We start from the raw sequence: 17,091 nt of genomic DNA, 5'->3' as shown, positions 1-17,091 counted from the left end.
TGCAGTCTTTTATTTAGAAGAAGATTTAAAGAAGTACCTGAGCTTAACTGACTTCAAATTTCAACAAATCCTAAACTTTATAGCAATATTCTTCATGGATATTTAATACTGGCAATTTTCCTTCTGCAAGTCTATTACAAAAGACACTTCTGTGTGTCTAGAGACTAAAATTTACAATGCTAAATAAAGGCACAAGAGCTCCTGAAATAGTGCTGGAGGATTAAGTTCTCAGAAAAAGAGGGAGAACTGTCTGACCTCCCAAAATTGTAACTTCTGCTATCACAGCCACTGCTGCTAATGCACAATGATCAGTGAAATAATAGAGGTTACAAATGGAAAATTGCCTATTAAGCAACTTCTCCCTTTTACCAGGCTTGGACAATTCCCTACAGTACTCTCCTGAGTTTTCTGTTTGGTATATTTAAAGACGACTCTGTTAATCCAGCTTCCCTAGAAATATTATGTCTCAGTATAATAGATTTAATCAAGAAAACTAGACCGCTTTTCTTCCTAAATTTTTTTCTATTATCTTCCTCCTTCTCCCTTTAGCTACTTTCCCTGGGGCCACTCTTTATCTGCTGCTCCAACTGCTGCTTGATAACAAAACAGCAGCAAATTAAAATACACTCTAAATAAAAAATAAATAAATAAATAAAAGGTATGTACTACGGCGTAGTAAGAAAATTTCCAATGAAGAATATCTGTTTTCTGAACAGGGTATAAAAGCTGATGCTTTTCCTTTTCTGGTCACCTATGGCTTTTCAAAAGGCAAAACGAAGTAGCATATTTACAGTAACACTGGGTTATACTTCTAAGAGACCATGAGAAAAGTCTCTTCCAACTAACTGTTACACTGCTATCTCCCAAGCAGTACTGGGTTAGAAGTTCCTAGGTATTTCTACAATTTGCCACATAGCAGGGCCCCAAAATGTCTATGCCGGTGAACAGGTTCTGCTGTTTCCAAGATGTGAGCTAGTATCTCTGTAGGCCACTGTGGAGCAGACATCTCCATTGGTGCTAGCTGGGTGCTCCCTGCCCCCTGCCTCACTGCATGGTACATCTTCCTAGACCTTTGGCTCTCTCATGGATCCTATTTCTGACATCTCTCTGGCAATTGCTCACACAGAATACCAGCATTAGAACATATTTCTGCAGCTCGACCAGCCTTTTAGGCACCCAGGAGCTGCAAACAAGGGAGAAAAAATCTCTTTGTCTGTTACAAAACAGATCTGTAAGACATAATTTAGAGCTTCTGTAACATTGCGGTTACAGACTAGACTTGACTGATGGCTGCTGGAAACATTTGCTCAAATTTATCCCTAGTGTAAAGTCCGTAAGTTCAACAGAATTACAACAGAGGTGAATTTAGCCTATTGATTCCACATATATCTGAAAAACACAAACCTTTTTCAGTAATCGGTTGCCTTAAAAAATAAATTTACATTTTTCTTGGGCATAAATATTTACGTGATGCAAAAGATCAGTATAATTAACAAGCAAAGTTTATATTGACAATGGTTCTAAGTCCAGGTCTAGAAAATCAAGAATATGAACATGCAAGCATAAAGAAAAACATTAAACAGGCTGAAACTGCCAATAGGTAAACAGAGACTTTCAGTGCTGTCAGAAACATGATTTAATGCCCTCTGGTGTTAATAGGATGACTCCAATAAATTCACACGAACTACTTGGAAATTAAAAGGAAATAGTGATTGTGTAATAAAATCACTTTCATTCTGAAATAAAATGCCCAGGACCAAGTGTGACAGTAGCTATGGCTCCTTTTCTTCCATCCCCTTGTTGCCCTGCACCATGCAACAAATATACCCGTGTATCACAGCCTACAGTATCTGCTGCCCAAACTTGAGTACTCCTCTGTACAGAGCAGAGAGGCACCCAGAAAACTTCCCCATACAGACAAAGCCTAAAGTCAAAAGAAAAATATTTTATCCTATTGTAAAAGGTAATGCCATAACTAGAGGGATTCCTAATAAGACACCTGTAACAAACCAAGAATAGTTTGAGAAACACCTAAAGAGCAGCAGGCGACTGGAACGCTACCTCATGCAGAGACCATAAATAAAGAATCAGAAACCCTGCCTCCAAAAGACAACTTGACGGTCACTCCTTTGGATATAAAGTAGCACACAATGTGTATGGAATCACTCTATACTTTTAGAATTCTTCTGTGAAAGGTATCTTTTAAATAGTTAACTTCACTGATCATAGTTAAGGATTTCCCTCAACTGTGATCAAAGCACACCTAAAATACTCCAGTGTGGACATCAGCAGCAGAATAACTTAATCAGTGGCACCCTCTCTAGTCAACACACCTAGTGTACTGAAAAGCTTGGATTTTTCCATAACACATAAAAAGAAAAACATCCATAGATCAAGGTGAAGATCCAACAGAACTTATAATACAGGAACTTATAAAACTGGAGGAAACTTCTGCTTGATAAAAATAGTACAGCTGTAATTTAAAATTAAACAATTCTGTTCCAGGTGCCACCAAGCATGATCATGTCTATCTAGCCTCTCAATACTCCTGGGCTCATTTCTTCCTGTCCCCTACTCCCATCACAATGGTCAAAAGGACAACAAGGATTGTTTCCTTGATGCTAATACACGATTAATAAATATTTCATGTAGCTAAATGTGCTTCACAGTCTTTTAATAGTCATCAATCTATTGGTTCATCAATCGTTCATCTGCTATGACACGATTCCTTTCTCACTCAATTTCTTCACATAGGATTGCCAATTGTCAAATTAGGCAGAAGGGCTAAAAAGATTCAAGTGCAAAGATTAAATTCAATTTTTAACTTTTGTTAATTATTAAAGGGTTCCCTCTTTTGCAGGCTGTGCACATTGGCAACCATGAGCAGGGAAGAGGAGAGTGTCTGAAGACAGCCTGACAAACCATGAGGCTCTGGAGACTACTGTCTCCAAAGGAAGGAAGAGACCAGTCATAAAGTAGGAGAAAGTTGTTAAGATGCTGTTCCCTGAAATGAACTTCCCTCCTTTGACTGTGTGGTTTTAGGTAGTAGTTCACGCTTTTTTTAAGTACAGTGCATTGGTCTGGTACATTTTACTTGTATACCAGACATCTGCAAGTTCTTCCACAAAAAGCTATAGCATGGGATGAGCTCAGGCAGCGGCAGAGTCAATCACTTTTGTTGAGTTGCCATTTATCAGGTTCCCAGCTACTGAGGCAACTCTTCTAAGAACTTTCTAGTTGCTCTCAGAGCTGTTGGTCATACTGAAGACTGACTGGTGGATGTGGAACAGCTATTTGTCCAAGGTAACTGGGATTTTACATTTCAGATGTTGCACTCGTAAAGAAACTAAAGAAATTCCTCTCTATCTGGTATCCAAAGGCATTCCTGTGGGTTGATTTTAGAGAAAATCAAGTTTTTCCAGATTCCTAGCTTTTGCTGGAATTTGGATAATTCTGGTAAGTGTGGGAAAAACAAAGATCCTCTCTGCACAGATCTATCTGGAAACAGAGGAAGGAGGCTGTCAGGACACATCTGGATAGAGTCTGAGACAGAAAAACACTGCCTGATTCAGGACTAGGCAGATTAAAGGAATACTCAAGTTACCCTAAAGTTACTGGTTTACCCCATCACCTGGAAAACTCCGTTTCACTAGCACAGTACTTTCTGAGATCATTGTTCACTTTTTTGAACAGCCAAACTTTAAGTTTAGTGGAAATGAGCCTTTTCTGCTTCTCTAATTGTCAGTCAAAAATTATGTTTTGTTCAAAGATATCTAGGACACACTAAAAATCATAGAATTTGAGAGGCTGCAGTTTGTTAGTACTATGTAGCAGCAGACATACATCATCTTCCCATGGAGATGCGGGTAAGTGCACTGCTTCTCATGGTGAATAATTTTGCTGACAACTTAGGGAAACTACAAAAGAAATTGGCATCTCCAGTGCCAAGCTATTTTTAGGAACATTCAAGATCATTTCAAGACATATGATGTAGAATTTGGAACATTTCTCGTAATCTGGGGTTAGGCATAAGTGATTCAGTATCTGAAACAGTATCTGAAACGTGCTTTTCTCTTATCTAACCATTTTTACATCCATCCTCTTTCACTCTTCCCCTTTCCTCAGTTAGCTGATGAATCACTATCCTCTGCAATCTCATGTTCACAAAAAATCATTTGCTATCTATTTGTTCCAGAATGTTTCCTTATATTCCATATAAATCTGGGCTTTTCAAATTATTCTCACACACTTATAAGGTATGATCCTATAAAATTCTCTTAAAGATACTATTTTAAAACAGGCAATTTTTACTCTATGGGAAGCAGTCAGATCAGTAGATAAAGCAAGCATTTTATTACCTAAACATATGTCTAAATATGTCAGTAAATTACACAATACAGACTGGGCTGCTGCTGCTGATTTCCTCCTACATCATACAGCTGATGCCAAGAACTTTAGTAACCTTTGCTCTACAAACTCTACTTTCTGAAAGAGAAGTGACAAAATAAAAAGTTGTTGTAGCCAAAGATGATGATAAGCAGTATTTTTGGATCTAGAAGCAATAGAACAAAAGGTGTGACAGAGTAAAAGGGCTGTACTGTTCAAATAGGTGATGGGCTTATGCCCCTGAATCAAAAACTGAATTTGTTTGTGTAACTTTGGAGAGAATTTAAATAAATTCATTTTGCTAAGTTGTCTTGCCCCAAACAAGTCAAAGTAGTTAAACATTCAATTAATTTTCCAGGACAAAAGTAAAGGTAACTATCTTTCCTTATGTGTTTATTATATAGTCCAATTAGCTCAATATACTTGTTGCTCTGTGGATTTTGTAATTGCAGCCACTTTATCTGCAAAACCACACAGCTGTCCCTAACATGTTGTTATTGATGTCTGCTGATGAGCAGCACAGCTAGCGGCTAAACTTAAAGAGGCAGATTTCAAGGAGTAAGCTCAAACTGTACTGAATTTAGCCAGGGCAATACAACCAAAATGTCCATCTCCTAGTCTGCTTCAAATTAGATCTTAACTAGACTGGTAAGCAAAAAAATAAAATAAACACTCAAGACTGCCCTCTAATGCCAACAGCAGAACTGTTCGAACAGAAGTTGCATTAGACTAACTGGAGGAGAATTTAGTTAGGGAATGCAGGTGCTTTGAATCAACAACTTGTGTGCAAAAAAGCATATACCCTACTTTTTAATTATGAGGTAATTATTCATTTTAGGATAGAGAAAAAACATGAAGATTCTAGTTCTACTGACAAATTCTCAATTAAATCATTATTTGAACCAAATACTTTCTTATTTCCTGTTTTTATGCTACATTTTTTCCCACTGGTTGTTATTATTATTATTAGTAGTAGTAGTATTTTGAAAGGAAGGTGACATTTATTATCAAAACAAGATGTTTAAAATGTGGTAATGCTTTTAAGGACAAACCAATCAAGAAGCTCATTCAAAGCCAGGTAAGTTACTTTGTAGGGAAATGGGAAAGTACTATCCTAGATGATAATATAAATACCTAACAAGGCAGTATGTGTGGACTATATTTTTAGAGATGTATCAGCTGGTGGTCACACTGAGGACATTCCATATTGTCACTTGGTGCTCTTGAATTGGGCACTGTTTCATAATACCCAATTTAATGAACCTGACCATACAGAAAGGTAATTTGTAGCAACTTGACTAGGAAAAAGAAAAAAAATGAAAAAGAAAAAAAAACAGAGCTGGAAACGTTAGAAAATCATGAAACTTATGTTATCACTAGAGGGCAGTAGCCAACTCCTAATCTCACCAGACTTTCTCACAAAGGAATATACTACTCACAGAGTAGTCAAAGTGATAACAATAAAATGCTTATTAACCAGAAAGAATGTTTTGAAAACGGCATGCTTCTTACTTTTTTTTTAATCCACCTTTTACAAATAGAATTGAGAAGTCCCAAAAGAGAGGGAAAAGGCTGAACCATTTTTCCCACTAAAGGTGCAAATACTGGAATGTGTCATGTAAGAAAAAGAATTCTCTCTGCTTACTATGATTGTTAATACCTCTCTACTTTAAGCTACTTTTTAAAAGTTTCTGGTGAAAAGCAATATAGGTAATGCTGTTTTTTCACCTAATGAAACAGGTCTGTGCCTGACTTTGGCACCACAGAGGAGCTGAGAAACAGGCAGGATGTTACAAATGCTAGGAACAAACCATCAGCCTGACTCACCATTCCCTTATATCTTGTCAGTCACTTAAACATGTATATAGGATACACAGGATACACTGATGCCATTCCTAACCGACTGCATTTTCTACCAATTTTCATATATGTCTACATAGCAGCGCACAGATTAGAACTTTATATATGAAGGCCAGACACACATTTGTTTCAGTCAAACTATACCAGAACAATCTAAAAGAGTTCTGCTCCAGCTTCCCTAATAAAATTGCCATTTTAGTAACCCCAGTTTAGACTCTGATTCAAGAAAAAGCACTGAAGCACATACTAGAGCCTACTCAGTTCAAGGCAGCACTATCAATGCATTTCTGCATCAGGGCCACAAGAGATATGCACCTTAGGCTTGTGTACGCTCACAGTAGGCTGGTATATGGAGTGCAGGAGAGCTCTACAAACTCCAAATCCTTCTAGCATCTCAAATAGACAGACAGACAAACACTACTGCAGCCAGAAATTATGCAGTGACAAGACAGTCCAGAAACAATCACTTCCAGGAAAATAATACTATCTCAAATAGCAATAGTTCATAGAAGTGCACCACTGGATAGAGATCATAGACTAAAGTTAAGTTCTGCACTTCTACACAGGTGAAGGTTTGGCCCTTAGCATATATAACAGCCACTTGTGCCCTGCATTGATGTTTTCAGGCTTGTGGAAAGATGCTATTTGGATATGCAAATCCAATGTTTAGCATTGATAAATCCACTTGGTCTTCCCAGCAACCCTGTCTGGCAGTGACAGATTGATTGATCGATGCTTGATTCTCATCCCATCTCAAAATTTGAAAAAGCAGTAAGTAATGTCAGAAGCTCTGTTGACAGTCCCAGTGACCAGGCACAATCCATTCTGTGCCATCCCCTCTTCTTCTGGAGCAATGGCAAAGAATGACTTCGTGTCATCAAAATCAGCAGTGCCTGGAGCTCTATGCAGGAGTCAGCATCCTGTCATAACCTCCCATTCCTCTCTCTCGAACTGAGAGAGCTTTTAATGCCTCTGCAGAACATGCTTTACCTTCACTCTGATGCTGTACTAGTCTGCACCTACACTGCACCTATCCCACTCATGAGAATCACATGTTCAGAATATCCTGTACTCTGCAGAAACGTCAGTATTCTGCAGTTTTCCCCAACTCTCTCATACTACTACTCTTTTTTAATATATTTCCTCCATTCTTTGAGGTCATCCAGATAAGGATAGAAAGGGAAGAAAAGAAATCTTCTGGCAAACTTCAAGGAGGATGGGTGTGAATGTAAGGGAAGAACAGAGCCCTATTTGCCCAATTCTGCCAGAAAAATGGTTCTTCCTACCAGGTTGGACCAGAGAACCACCATGCCCCATTATCTCATCTCCAACATTAGATGGCAGCGGACTAGGAAATAATGCAAGAACAGGGCAAGCAGAGAATGATGCTTACCCAGAATACTTTCCCAGCTTTCAAAGATGGCTTTTATATTTAATAGCTATATTTCTCCTGTGCAGCAGAAGAGGTCTTGCTTTACTATTGGTAAAGGTTTACATGTGCAAGAAATTACTGCTTTTAGGCCAGGACATACAATCTAATTTCACAGCTGATTCTGAGAAATCTGTCCGTTCTTCACATATATCATAGCTTCTGAGATCATCTTTGGGCCACAAGCTCACAAACAGGTGCAGGCTCTTCCCAGTGTTCAAATACAAACAACTTGGCTTGAAGGAGGAAAACCCAAACTTTCTAAATGCAGGAAACTTTTTCACTGTTCAGTCAGAAAGGCAGGATTTTCACAGAATAAAAATTGAGATAGCAATGGGAGGCCTTCAACTTTTGAAACTTAAGTTTTCCCACCAGCAAACATAACAGCGTCTCTCAGCTCGTTCTCCATGTGAAACAGAATCTGGACCTCCCTTTCTGGTGTATCCACCTCTCCTTTCCTTGAATAAACAGGACGCACACAACATTGGATTACTCAAAGCTGCTACAGAATTTGGTACTAACATTCAGAGAAATATGTGATGTTTCTGCCTTCAGCAAGGAGAACCATCAGTACCAAGAAAAAGAGCCACCCTCCTAGCAATAATAATGCCACAAAGGCAACTGGACAAGGCTCGCGGCAGGAATCCAGAGGCATCAGCTCCTTTCTCTCTTCTACTTAGCAATATACAATACTAACTTCAGATGCCTTCACAAACAAACTCTCTGAGCTGTTACACTGATCCCATTTGCCATAAGCTGGCACTGAATAAACCCTACAAAAGCCAATCATTAGCGCAATGTGCAAGACCAGCCATGTCACTGATTCTACAGAGGAAAGGAAATAGAGGAGATGGTTCCCATCATTGAAGCCTCTTATCGCTCTGTTTCTTTGTGTCATGGCTGTTCTAAGCCCAATATTTAGACTTAAAAAGCTGAGCATAGTAGGTCCATAATGAAGTTCCAATATCTTATTTCTCTTAAGAGTTAGCAACAAAAGTACATTTCAAAAATAATCCTTTGGAAGCCAATGTAACAGGGGGTAGTTGGTCCACTCAGCCTCTGGGAAGCTGTAACAAAGACAAACTGATCCAAAGATTATCGCTTTGCTGCAAATAATTCCATTAAGTTCTAGCCCACACTTTAGGCTCAGTATTGAGGGTCCATAATGATAGCATGCTTGAATTATGGCATTACTCAATTAGTAGAATTTGCAGAATCTGCTAATCTCTCATAGGGGAATCCTTTTTCACTTCAGTTAGAAAGAAAACCATGGCTAGGACTAAAGCACTCTAGAGGGAATTAGGCTCTCAATTCCTATTGCATTAGTACTGTTTACAAAGCAGTCATAAGTATAATGAGATGTTAATGACTCCTTAATGAGTCAAGTTATAATGCCACACATGGTTAAGTACAGTAAACAAAAAAAGGCTGTATTTCCCTCCCATTTATTCTGCTTTACACAGGTGTAGAAGCCCTGAATCTAAATGAATTACATCTGATTGAGAATAGTGTAAAATAGCTGAATCTATTCAAAAACCTAATCAAAAAATTAAAATACACTTCATCAAACTAACCATATATACAAGTAGCTATTAAGTGGAAGTCTTTACTTTGCAGCCTAAGGCATGGGGAGGACAGAGAATAGAGGGGGCAGATACTTTATTATCATTACAAATGTGATTGCAGAAAGAGCCCTTGTAGTTTCCTTTAGTCTTTATTCAGACCAGAAAGGTCCTTAGCTATCTAGTGAGGTATGCCATCTCAGTCACAAGAAATCTAAGTTACATATCCCCAAAGATACAAGAGTACCTTGTATCTACAAAACCCCTCTGAAATCAATGTTAACAGGAAAAAGATAGTCAAGTATGAACTAGGTACCCAAATACCTCTGAGAATTATCATATCTGCCTACAGAGATTTTGTTTGTCACAAATAACATTAAACGCTTTTTTATTATAAAAAGCATTACCCTTGGATATCAAAATTCATCAAATTTTTTTAAAGAAAACAAAAAACTCACTACCGAGGGCTGTATTCTAGTGCTACATATATTCCAAGAACTATTTTGCATAATAATGCAGTCCTTTTTTAATTTAAAATACACACTGGGATTAAAACCAGGTAATAAAAGAGGAAAGAGGGCAAAGAATGCAGAGTATACAAGAAATGCCACATATGTTTATGAAGACACTATCATATTAAGCCATATAACTGTGCAATAATTCCATCTATTTACCTAGCGCATCCCACAGGTAATATAATAGGCTATTTACTGTGCTCATAGGCAGAGTAACATGGGAAGGCTGACGTATCACCAGTAGAACATAGCAGCGCCAACAGCTGTGAGCTTGTTTTTTGCCCAGAAAACACGGAAGGCACTAACAAAATTTTCAAGACATGCTAAGTTGACTTGATCTTTGTCTGTCAGGCCAATTTTGGCAGGATTCCTCTTGCAATGGGTCTACCTGCCAGTCAACCTGAACGCTACAGTGTTTCAATGCAACTGGCTGGTGGCTGGTTTCAGAGAGATTCAATTAATTTCCATTTTAAAGGAATTTATTTCCCACTTTAAATTCTAATCTGACTACAACACTATGTCAAAATTAGAGACTTGTGAGTCCTTACAAGAAAGGATTTATCTTTTGTTTCTATTTATTGTGTTTTCAAGTAAAGAGCACTGCCCAGCTAAAAGTGTGCCTAGAAACCTGTGCCTGGGCCAGTGCCTGGATGTGTTTACACAGACCAGAGTCTGTTCCCTTATCTGCTGAATGTCCAGATGCAGGAATTCGATGAAATCTGGGCTGACTGACCAGCCTCTAATTCTGACATGTGGTCATTACAAGTGCTACTCACCTCATCTCAACAGTGATGTGGCTGAGAAGATAGCTGTAATCAGGAAAATTTTAAGTATCCCTCTGCCACTTCTGGGAACGCACCTTGTACAAACACACCGTACATACTGCCTCAAGTTTCACCATACATTTGACAGGTAAAATCTGTGTCAGGTTTTGTGTCAAAATGAATCAGCTTCTGTCATTGCCTATAATACCTATACTCATTTTTAATTAAAGGAACATTTTTTCCTATATAATTCTGTATGCACTCGCTATATTTTAAGTCTGAAATTTTACATCTCATTCAAATAAAAGCCAAGAAAATGAGATATTAAAAATTACAGAAACATATGAGAGAATGCCTCCAAAATAAGCAATGCTCCAAAAATCATTACATTTTGAGGCATTGTTTTGTGAAGATACCATTCAGCAGTTCTCTTTTCTAACTTTTACTACACAGGATATCCCCTCAGATCTTACAGTGCTGTTACACAGAGAGCCAAACAGGGCATCTCCAGAAAGGCAATTAATACAAAGATCATAGTCAGAGCTCAGCCTATAAAGAATGAGACCACAGGCAATGTTTACCTCTGTGTTCAATTTGAGAGGTTTGACCAAAGCTGTCCTGCGTCTCAAGGAGGATCTGTATGCCTCTTGAGGTATTGTGTGCCTCCAATGAAACTTTTCAAAGTCCTGAAATAAAATGGTACCTTTTTCAAATGTTCCTTTTTTAACCTTCCACTTCAGCTGCCACTGTCATCCACAGAGTAATGCTGCTGAAGTCTGATGTACAGACTGCAAATTGCAGCATGTTAAATCAGTAAGGCTGAAAAAGTGTAAAATTATGGAAAGAAGTCTTTACAAATATAGAGTATAAATTACTGGAAGGGGATCTTTATGAATATAAAAATCGTCTAACTGATATACAAACCAGAATACCAGATTTTAGATTTACAAAGGGCTTTTAATCCCAAAGAATAAAATGTGTGACATTGAAATTACAGTACTAAATATACTTACGATAAAACGCACCTCCATCAAGAGTGGACACAAAAGACACCCAGCAGCACCACCGAGCTGGAGAAGCCTGGCTGGGACCCCTCCTTCCTGTCACCAGAAGTATCAAGAGATACTTGATGACTTCATAACATCAGGATCAAAGTTCCAGAGCACTCGTGCACTATGGCATCACACTGCACCAGGCTGCCGCTGACTGTGAGCGAAGGACATCACCTCATAAAACCTGAGCAACGCTTCCTACAGCCTCTGGGCTTTTGAGGAGAGCGCCTATAACTAACCTAGCAGGAGCAGTGAGCCATGACTACAGCAGAGGCTAGTTCTTTGAAGGACACCCTTGGGGAGGAGACAGATGAGTCCTGCCAGGTTCATCACCTTCTCCCTGCTGAGGCAGGTGAGGAAAATGGAGGGGAGTCGACCAGCCCCGGGGACAGAGGGGAAGAGACAATGGCAGGCCACAGCTGGGAGCAACAGCAGCATCAAGGTAAGAAGTATCTCTGCACCTGGGGGAACTGGATGATGAGTAGCCCCAGACCTAGAGGCAGGGAGCAATGAGAGCCAGCTATGCAAGGACTGGAAATGGCTACTCCAAAGTGGCTATCCCAGCAGAGCCTCACCTGGCGTGCAAGAGTAAGTAAACTCACAGCCAAAGCTGCTACGGCCACAGGAACATCCTCTAGGCAGGAGGAAGTAACAAACCACCCTCCGGGTACGATCTGCTGCATCTTCTGCATTTTTCTAGTCTCTGCTAGCCATGAGAGTAGCTGAGCAGAAGCAGGAGTGTGGCAGCCTTTGCGTTACATGCCAGGGGCTGCAGTTTGTTAGAATCTGTGCAGCCTCAGCTGGTTTGTTTTTTACACTCAAAACCAGACTAGACCAGTAAGCAGTTGGCCAACTGCAGCCCCAGTTATGTATGAGCTTAAAAAATATATATATATAATTTGGAGATAGATATATATATATAATTTGGAGACAATCTGTCTCTGTAAAAAGTCTAAAACAGATGCCATGTCAGAGAAGCTGGAAACCACCAGCCATGTTTGTGGCAGAGGAGGTGAGAGGCCCAGGGCTGGGCCAAGAGGGCTACTGCGGTGCCAATGCCACACGGCAAACGCCGACGGCGCCGCGGGGGAGCCGCGCGGAGGTGGCCGGCGTGGGCGATCCGCGGCGGGTGCCGCTGCCCACGCGGCGGTGCCGGGCCGCGCAGGCCTCAGCGCCGCTCGGAGCCGGCGCCCGGCCGGGGCCCAGCAGGCACGTGGAGGCGACACCCAGCCTCGCTGAAGGGGACGGCGCAACGTGTCGCCTCCGGCCCGCGGGCGGGAGCGCACGGCCGCGGCACGCGCCGCCGCCCGGGCGCTCGCTCCCCTGAGGCGCGGCGGCGCGGCGCGGCCCGCGCGGGGCGGGCGGCGGTCACGGCCCGAGCGGCACGGCCAGGGGCCGCCCTCGCGCCCGCGGGGCCGGGGCAGCGCGCGGGGCAGCGGGCGCGGCCGTTAGAGCCGCCCGGCGACCGGTAGAGCCCCCCGGCGACCGTTGGGGCGCCGCAGCCCGGGGGAGGACTCCGGGGGGGGTGGGGTCGGGAGGCGCCAAATAAACCAGTTTCCCCGTGTGGAAAGAGGTGCCGTGCGGGCGCCGCAGCTGGCGGTTAACACCGGCAGTAAGAGGATCAGCTCCAGCCCTGCCAGCGCGGGAGGGAAGGGGGGGGGAGTCGTCGGCGATCTCCCCCCGCGTCCCCCCCGCGTCCCGTTTGCTATTCAGCGCTTAGTTAATGTGGCCGATAACGGCTGGTATCTAATCCCATTGTAGCAGCGTGAATGTAGCGAAACCTACGCGGCCGCCGCCAGAACAGCGCCGCGCGGCCCCGCACGCGGGCGCCCGGCGGAACGGCCCGGCCCGGCCCGGCCCGGCCCGGCGCGGTGCGGTGCGGTGCGGTGCGGGGCGCGGCCGGGCCGCGGGCGGTGGCAGGGCGGCGGCGGGGCTCCCGCGGGCCGCCTCCGCCGGGGCGCCGCCGGGGCTCTCCACGGACGGGCAGGTGGCGGGATGGTGACGGTCTCCCGCGGTTGAAACGTTGTTAAGACCCCCCGCCCCCAAAAAAAAGGGGGGGGGGGAACGCTTAAAAAGAAGGAGTGCGGGGGCGAGGGGTCCCGGCGCTGCCGCGGCCACGGGCGGCCCCCGGCGCTTCGCGCGGGGCTGCGGCGCCGCGCCGGTGGCAGGATGAGGCGCGGGCGGCCCGGCCGGCTCCGCGGGCAGCCGCGCGCCTCCCCCGCGCCCCCCGCCCCCGGTGCGGCCCCCCAGCGGCAGGCGCCCCCCCGCCCTCCCCCGGCGCGGGGCGGCGGCCGGGCCGGGCCGGGCCGAGCCGAGCCGGGCCAGGCCGGCGGCGGCTCGGGGTCCTTGCGCTCGCCAGGCGAGAAGCGCGGCTGCCCGGGCGGAGGGCCACGGAGAGGAAAGTTAACAATGCTGTGAAAATATGTTTGCAGAAAATAGACAATTGTTGGATTAAACGTATTCAAGTATGAAATAATGCCTTTTTGTGTAAAAAACTTCAGCAATGTGAGCGTACAAAAGTTCCCCTGTGGCAGTTACTTGCTCCCTTTGTGAGCTTTGCGCTCCGGCGTCTCCACTTGGCGCGTTTAACTCAGAGCCCCCCTTTAAACGCGATTGTTTCTTTCTTTTTAATGACATTTACCGGATCAAAACATGCTGTTAATTCGATCAGAAAGCTTTACCCTCCCTAACAATGCCACAATAATTTCTCCTGAAGTTTGTTAAATTGACCAAAATTAGGCAAATGAATAGGGGGTCTGTAGGCGACCCCGCTTGCAGGTGACACCGAATAATGCACTCTCGGGCCAGCTGCGATCCCCTCTTTATTTGCCCCTCTTTTCTTTGACCCGCATTATTAAAATTTAGGCCCAATGAAACTATTCATACTTTTCAATGGGACATTTTCCTATAGGATAATAGGCTACAAATTGAGCCTCTCCAAAGGGGGGAGCAGGGGGGGTAAAACAACAACACCCAGACGCACACCACACAAAAAGCCGCGTCGTGTGCCAAAGGCTGGCGAGAGCCGCGGCGGGCCGGCCGAGGGGAGGCGGCGGGGGGGATCGTGTGCCAGCCCCCGGCCCCACACCTGCCGGGGTGTCCCCGGCGCATAAAGCGGGGTAAACAAAAAGCCTCGCTGCCATCTCTTATAAAGATGGACGTGTCACCAAGTCGTGTGAGAAAAGCCTGAGAACAAACGGGGCCACTCCGTCTCCAAGGGCTCTCCCTTGAACTGGGCGGAACAGCCTATTAAGGGCTTACTTAATTACTTTAATGACTCTGGACAGGCTTTAAAATGCAGTCAGCGCTGGGGCAGGGGAGGGGCGGCGGGGGGGGGCAGCCGGCGTTTGCAGGAGGCGGCGGGGCGCGCTGAGCCGCCGCTCCGCGCCCTGCGCCGCGCCCGCCGCGCTCCGGCGGCGCCCGTGGGGCCGTCACGTGCGCCCGGCCCCGCGTGGGGCGGCCTCGCCGCGCCAGCCGCCGGGGGGGGGATCGCTGGGGGGGAGGGAAGGGAAGGGGGCGCGGGGAGAGCCCCTCTCCCCGCCTCGCCGCCGTCCGCCCTGATCTTTAATGCATGCCTTCCCCGAGCGCCGCTCTCCCTAATCCTGCGGGAGCGGGCGGCCCCGCGGGTGCCCCTCGTCCCCCCCAAAGGCCCGCGCCTTTATAAGCGGCCCCGCGGCGCGGAGGGGCCGCACTGCCCACCATGGCCTCCAAGCTCAAGGAGCGCAGAGTGAGTTGGAGCCGCCGCCGTGCGCTCCCGCGGGCCGCAGCCGTCGTTTCGCACCGGCCGCGGCTGCCCGCACCGATTTTCCCTTTTTTCTCTAAAAAATAATAATAATAATAAAAAAAAGGCAAGCAAAGGCAAGCAAAGCCAGGCGCCTGCGGCGAGGCTCCCCCGGAGCCGCCTGTCCCACGCTCGCGGGCGTCCGGTGCGCGGGGAGCCGCCGCCGCGGGCTGCGGGGCCGCCCCGCGACCTGGGGCTGAGGCCGGGGCCGGCGGCGACGGAGGGGCCGGGGCGTCGTCGGGGCCCGGGCCGGCGTCGTCGGGGACGCGGCGCCGCTAACGCGCCGCGTGTGTTTTGCAGAGGACGCCGGTGTCCCACAAGGTGATCGAGAAGAGGCGGAGGGACCGCATCAACCGCTGCCTCACGGAGCTGGGGAAGACGGTGCCCATGGCTCTGGCCAAGCAGGTAGGCTCGGGCGGCGCAGGGCGGCCGCGCTGCGCCGCGCCGCAGGCGTGACGGCCCTCTCCCCCCACCCCCGGCGTGTTGCAGAGCTCAGGGAAGCTGGAGAAGGCGGAGATCCTGGAGATGACGGTGCAGTACCTGCGGGCCCTGCACTCGGCGGACTTCCCCCGCGGCCGGGAGAAGGGTAGGTGGGCGGCCGCGGCGGGGCCCGACGGGGCGGCCGCGGCTGTGCCAGCACCCCTGGGCGGTGCCGGGGCGCGGTCCGGGACTGAGGAGCGCCGCTGCCCCTTGCTTTCCAGCAGACCTGCTCTCCGAGTTCGCCAACTACTTCCACTACGGCTACCACGAGTGCATGAAGAACCTGGTCCACTACCTGACCACGGTGGAGAGGATGGAGACCAAAGACACCAAATACGCCCGGATCCTCGCTTTCCTCCAGTCCAAAGCTCGCTTCGTCACCGAGCCCATCTTCACCTCGCTGGGGTCTCTCCCCGAGCCGGACTTTCCCTCCTACCCGCTCCACGGCGCTCCCGAGTGCGCCGGGCACAGCCCCGGCGAGGCCGCGCTCCCGCCGCCTGCGGGGGGCCCCTTCGCCTGGCCCGGCGCCGCCCGCAGCCCCTCGCTGCCCTACCACCTCCCCGGCGCCGCCGGGACCCTCGCCGGCGCCGGCCAGCAGCGCAGCACCTTCCTCTCCTCCGTGCAGGGCCTCGACCGGCACTACCTCACCCTCCTCGGCCCTTCGCACCCCAACGCCTTCGGCCTGCCGCCGGGCCAGCACCCCTCCGTGCTCTAGAGACTGCACCCCGGTTCCCCCCTATTTATGCGCGCGGGCGCTGCGGGCCGCGCCCGGGCGCCCGCCCGACGGCGAGGCTCGCCCCACGCGTGCGGGGCGCCGCGCGGGGGGGCGCGCCCGCCGCCTGCCGCCGCCCGCGCGTCCCCCGCCGCCTCCGCTGACTGTACCCGCGCTGCGCGGGGCTCGGAATAAACGTTTATACCGACTCCGTGTTTCCGGGACGGAATTTCAGTGCGAGGGGATGGGTGGGTTTCTCCCTCCCCTCAAAAAAGAAAGGAAAAAAAAGATAAAATGGAGAGAAACGGTGCGGCTGGTGCGCGCCCTCGGCCCGCGGGGCTGCGCCCGCAGGCAGCGCCCGCGCATTGGCACCGCGGGCGAGCGGGGAAGGCCCGGCCCGGCCCGGCGCGGCGCGGCCCGGCCCGCGGAGCCGATGCCGGTGCCGAGGCGGGGCAGGGCTGCGCGCGGCCGCGGCGCGCGCCCGCGCGGGGAAGGGCCCCGCGGCCGCCGGAGGCAGCGCGTCCCGCCGCGTCCCGCCGCGTCCCGCGGG

At 47.5% G+C, this 17,091-nt stretch overlaps 1 protein-coding gene across 2 annotated transcripts; it reads left to right on the top strand.

Moving 5' to 3' along the window:
- The first annotated feature begins 15,268 nt into the window (after positions 1 to 15,268).
- Positions 15,269 to 16,544, top strand: HELT (helt bHLH transcription factor). 2 transcript variants are annotated; one of them, XM_062574765.1, is made up of 4 exons: positions 15,269 to 15,295; positions 15,650 to 15,754; positions 15,839 to 15,935; positions 16,054 to 16,544. In XM_062574765.1, exons 1-4 carry the CDS (start codon positions 15,269 to 15,271, stop codon positions 16,542 to 16,544), a joined length of 720 nt encoding a protein of 239 aa, XP_062430749.1. The 2 variants fall into 2 exon arrangements, with proteins under 2 accessions (XP_062430749.1, XP_062430748.1); XM_062574764.1 differs by having other exon boundaries at positions 16,051 to 16,544.
- Positions 16,545 to 17,091: the final 547 nt, after the last annotated feature.

This window comes from Rhea pennata, chromosome 4 (genome assembly GCF_028389875.1).
Source record: "Rhea pennata isolate bPtePen1 chromosome 4, bPtePen1.pri, whole genome shotgun sequence".
NCBI lineage: Eukaryota > Metazoa > Chordata > Aves > Rheiformes > Rheidae > Rhea > Rhea pennata.
This window is presented reverse-complemented; position numbering and strand designations above follow the sequence as displayed.

Bases quoted from the DNA above. Each gene is read 5' to 3' on its own strand.
- HELT (XM_062574764.1), top strand. From the start codon at position 15,269: ATGGCCTCCAAGCTCAAGGAGCGCAGA. The intron at 15,755-15,838 runs GTAGGCTCGGGC...GGCGTGTTGCAG, and splicing joins CCATGGCTCTGGCCAAGCAG to AGCTCAGGGAAGCTGGAGAA. The intron at 15,936-16,050 runs GTAGGTGGGCGG...CTTGCTTTCCAG, and splicing joins CCCCCGCGGCCGGGAGAAGG to CAGACCTGCTCTCCGAGTTC.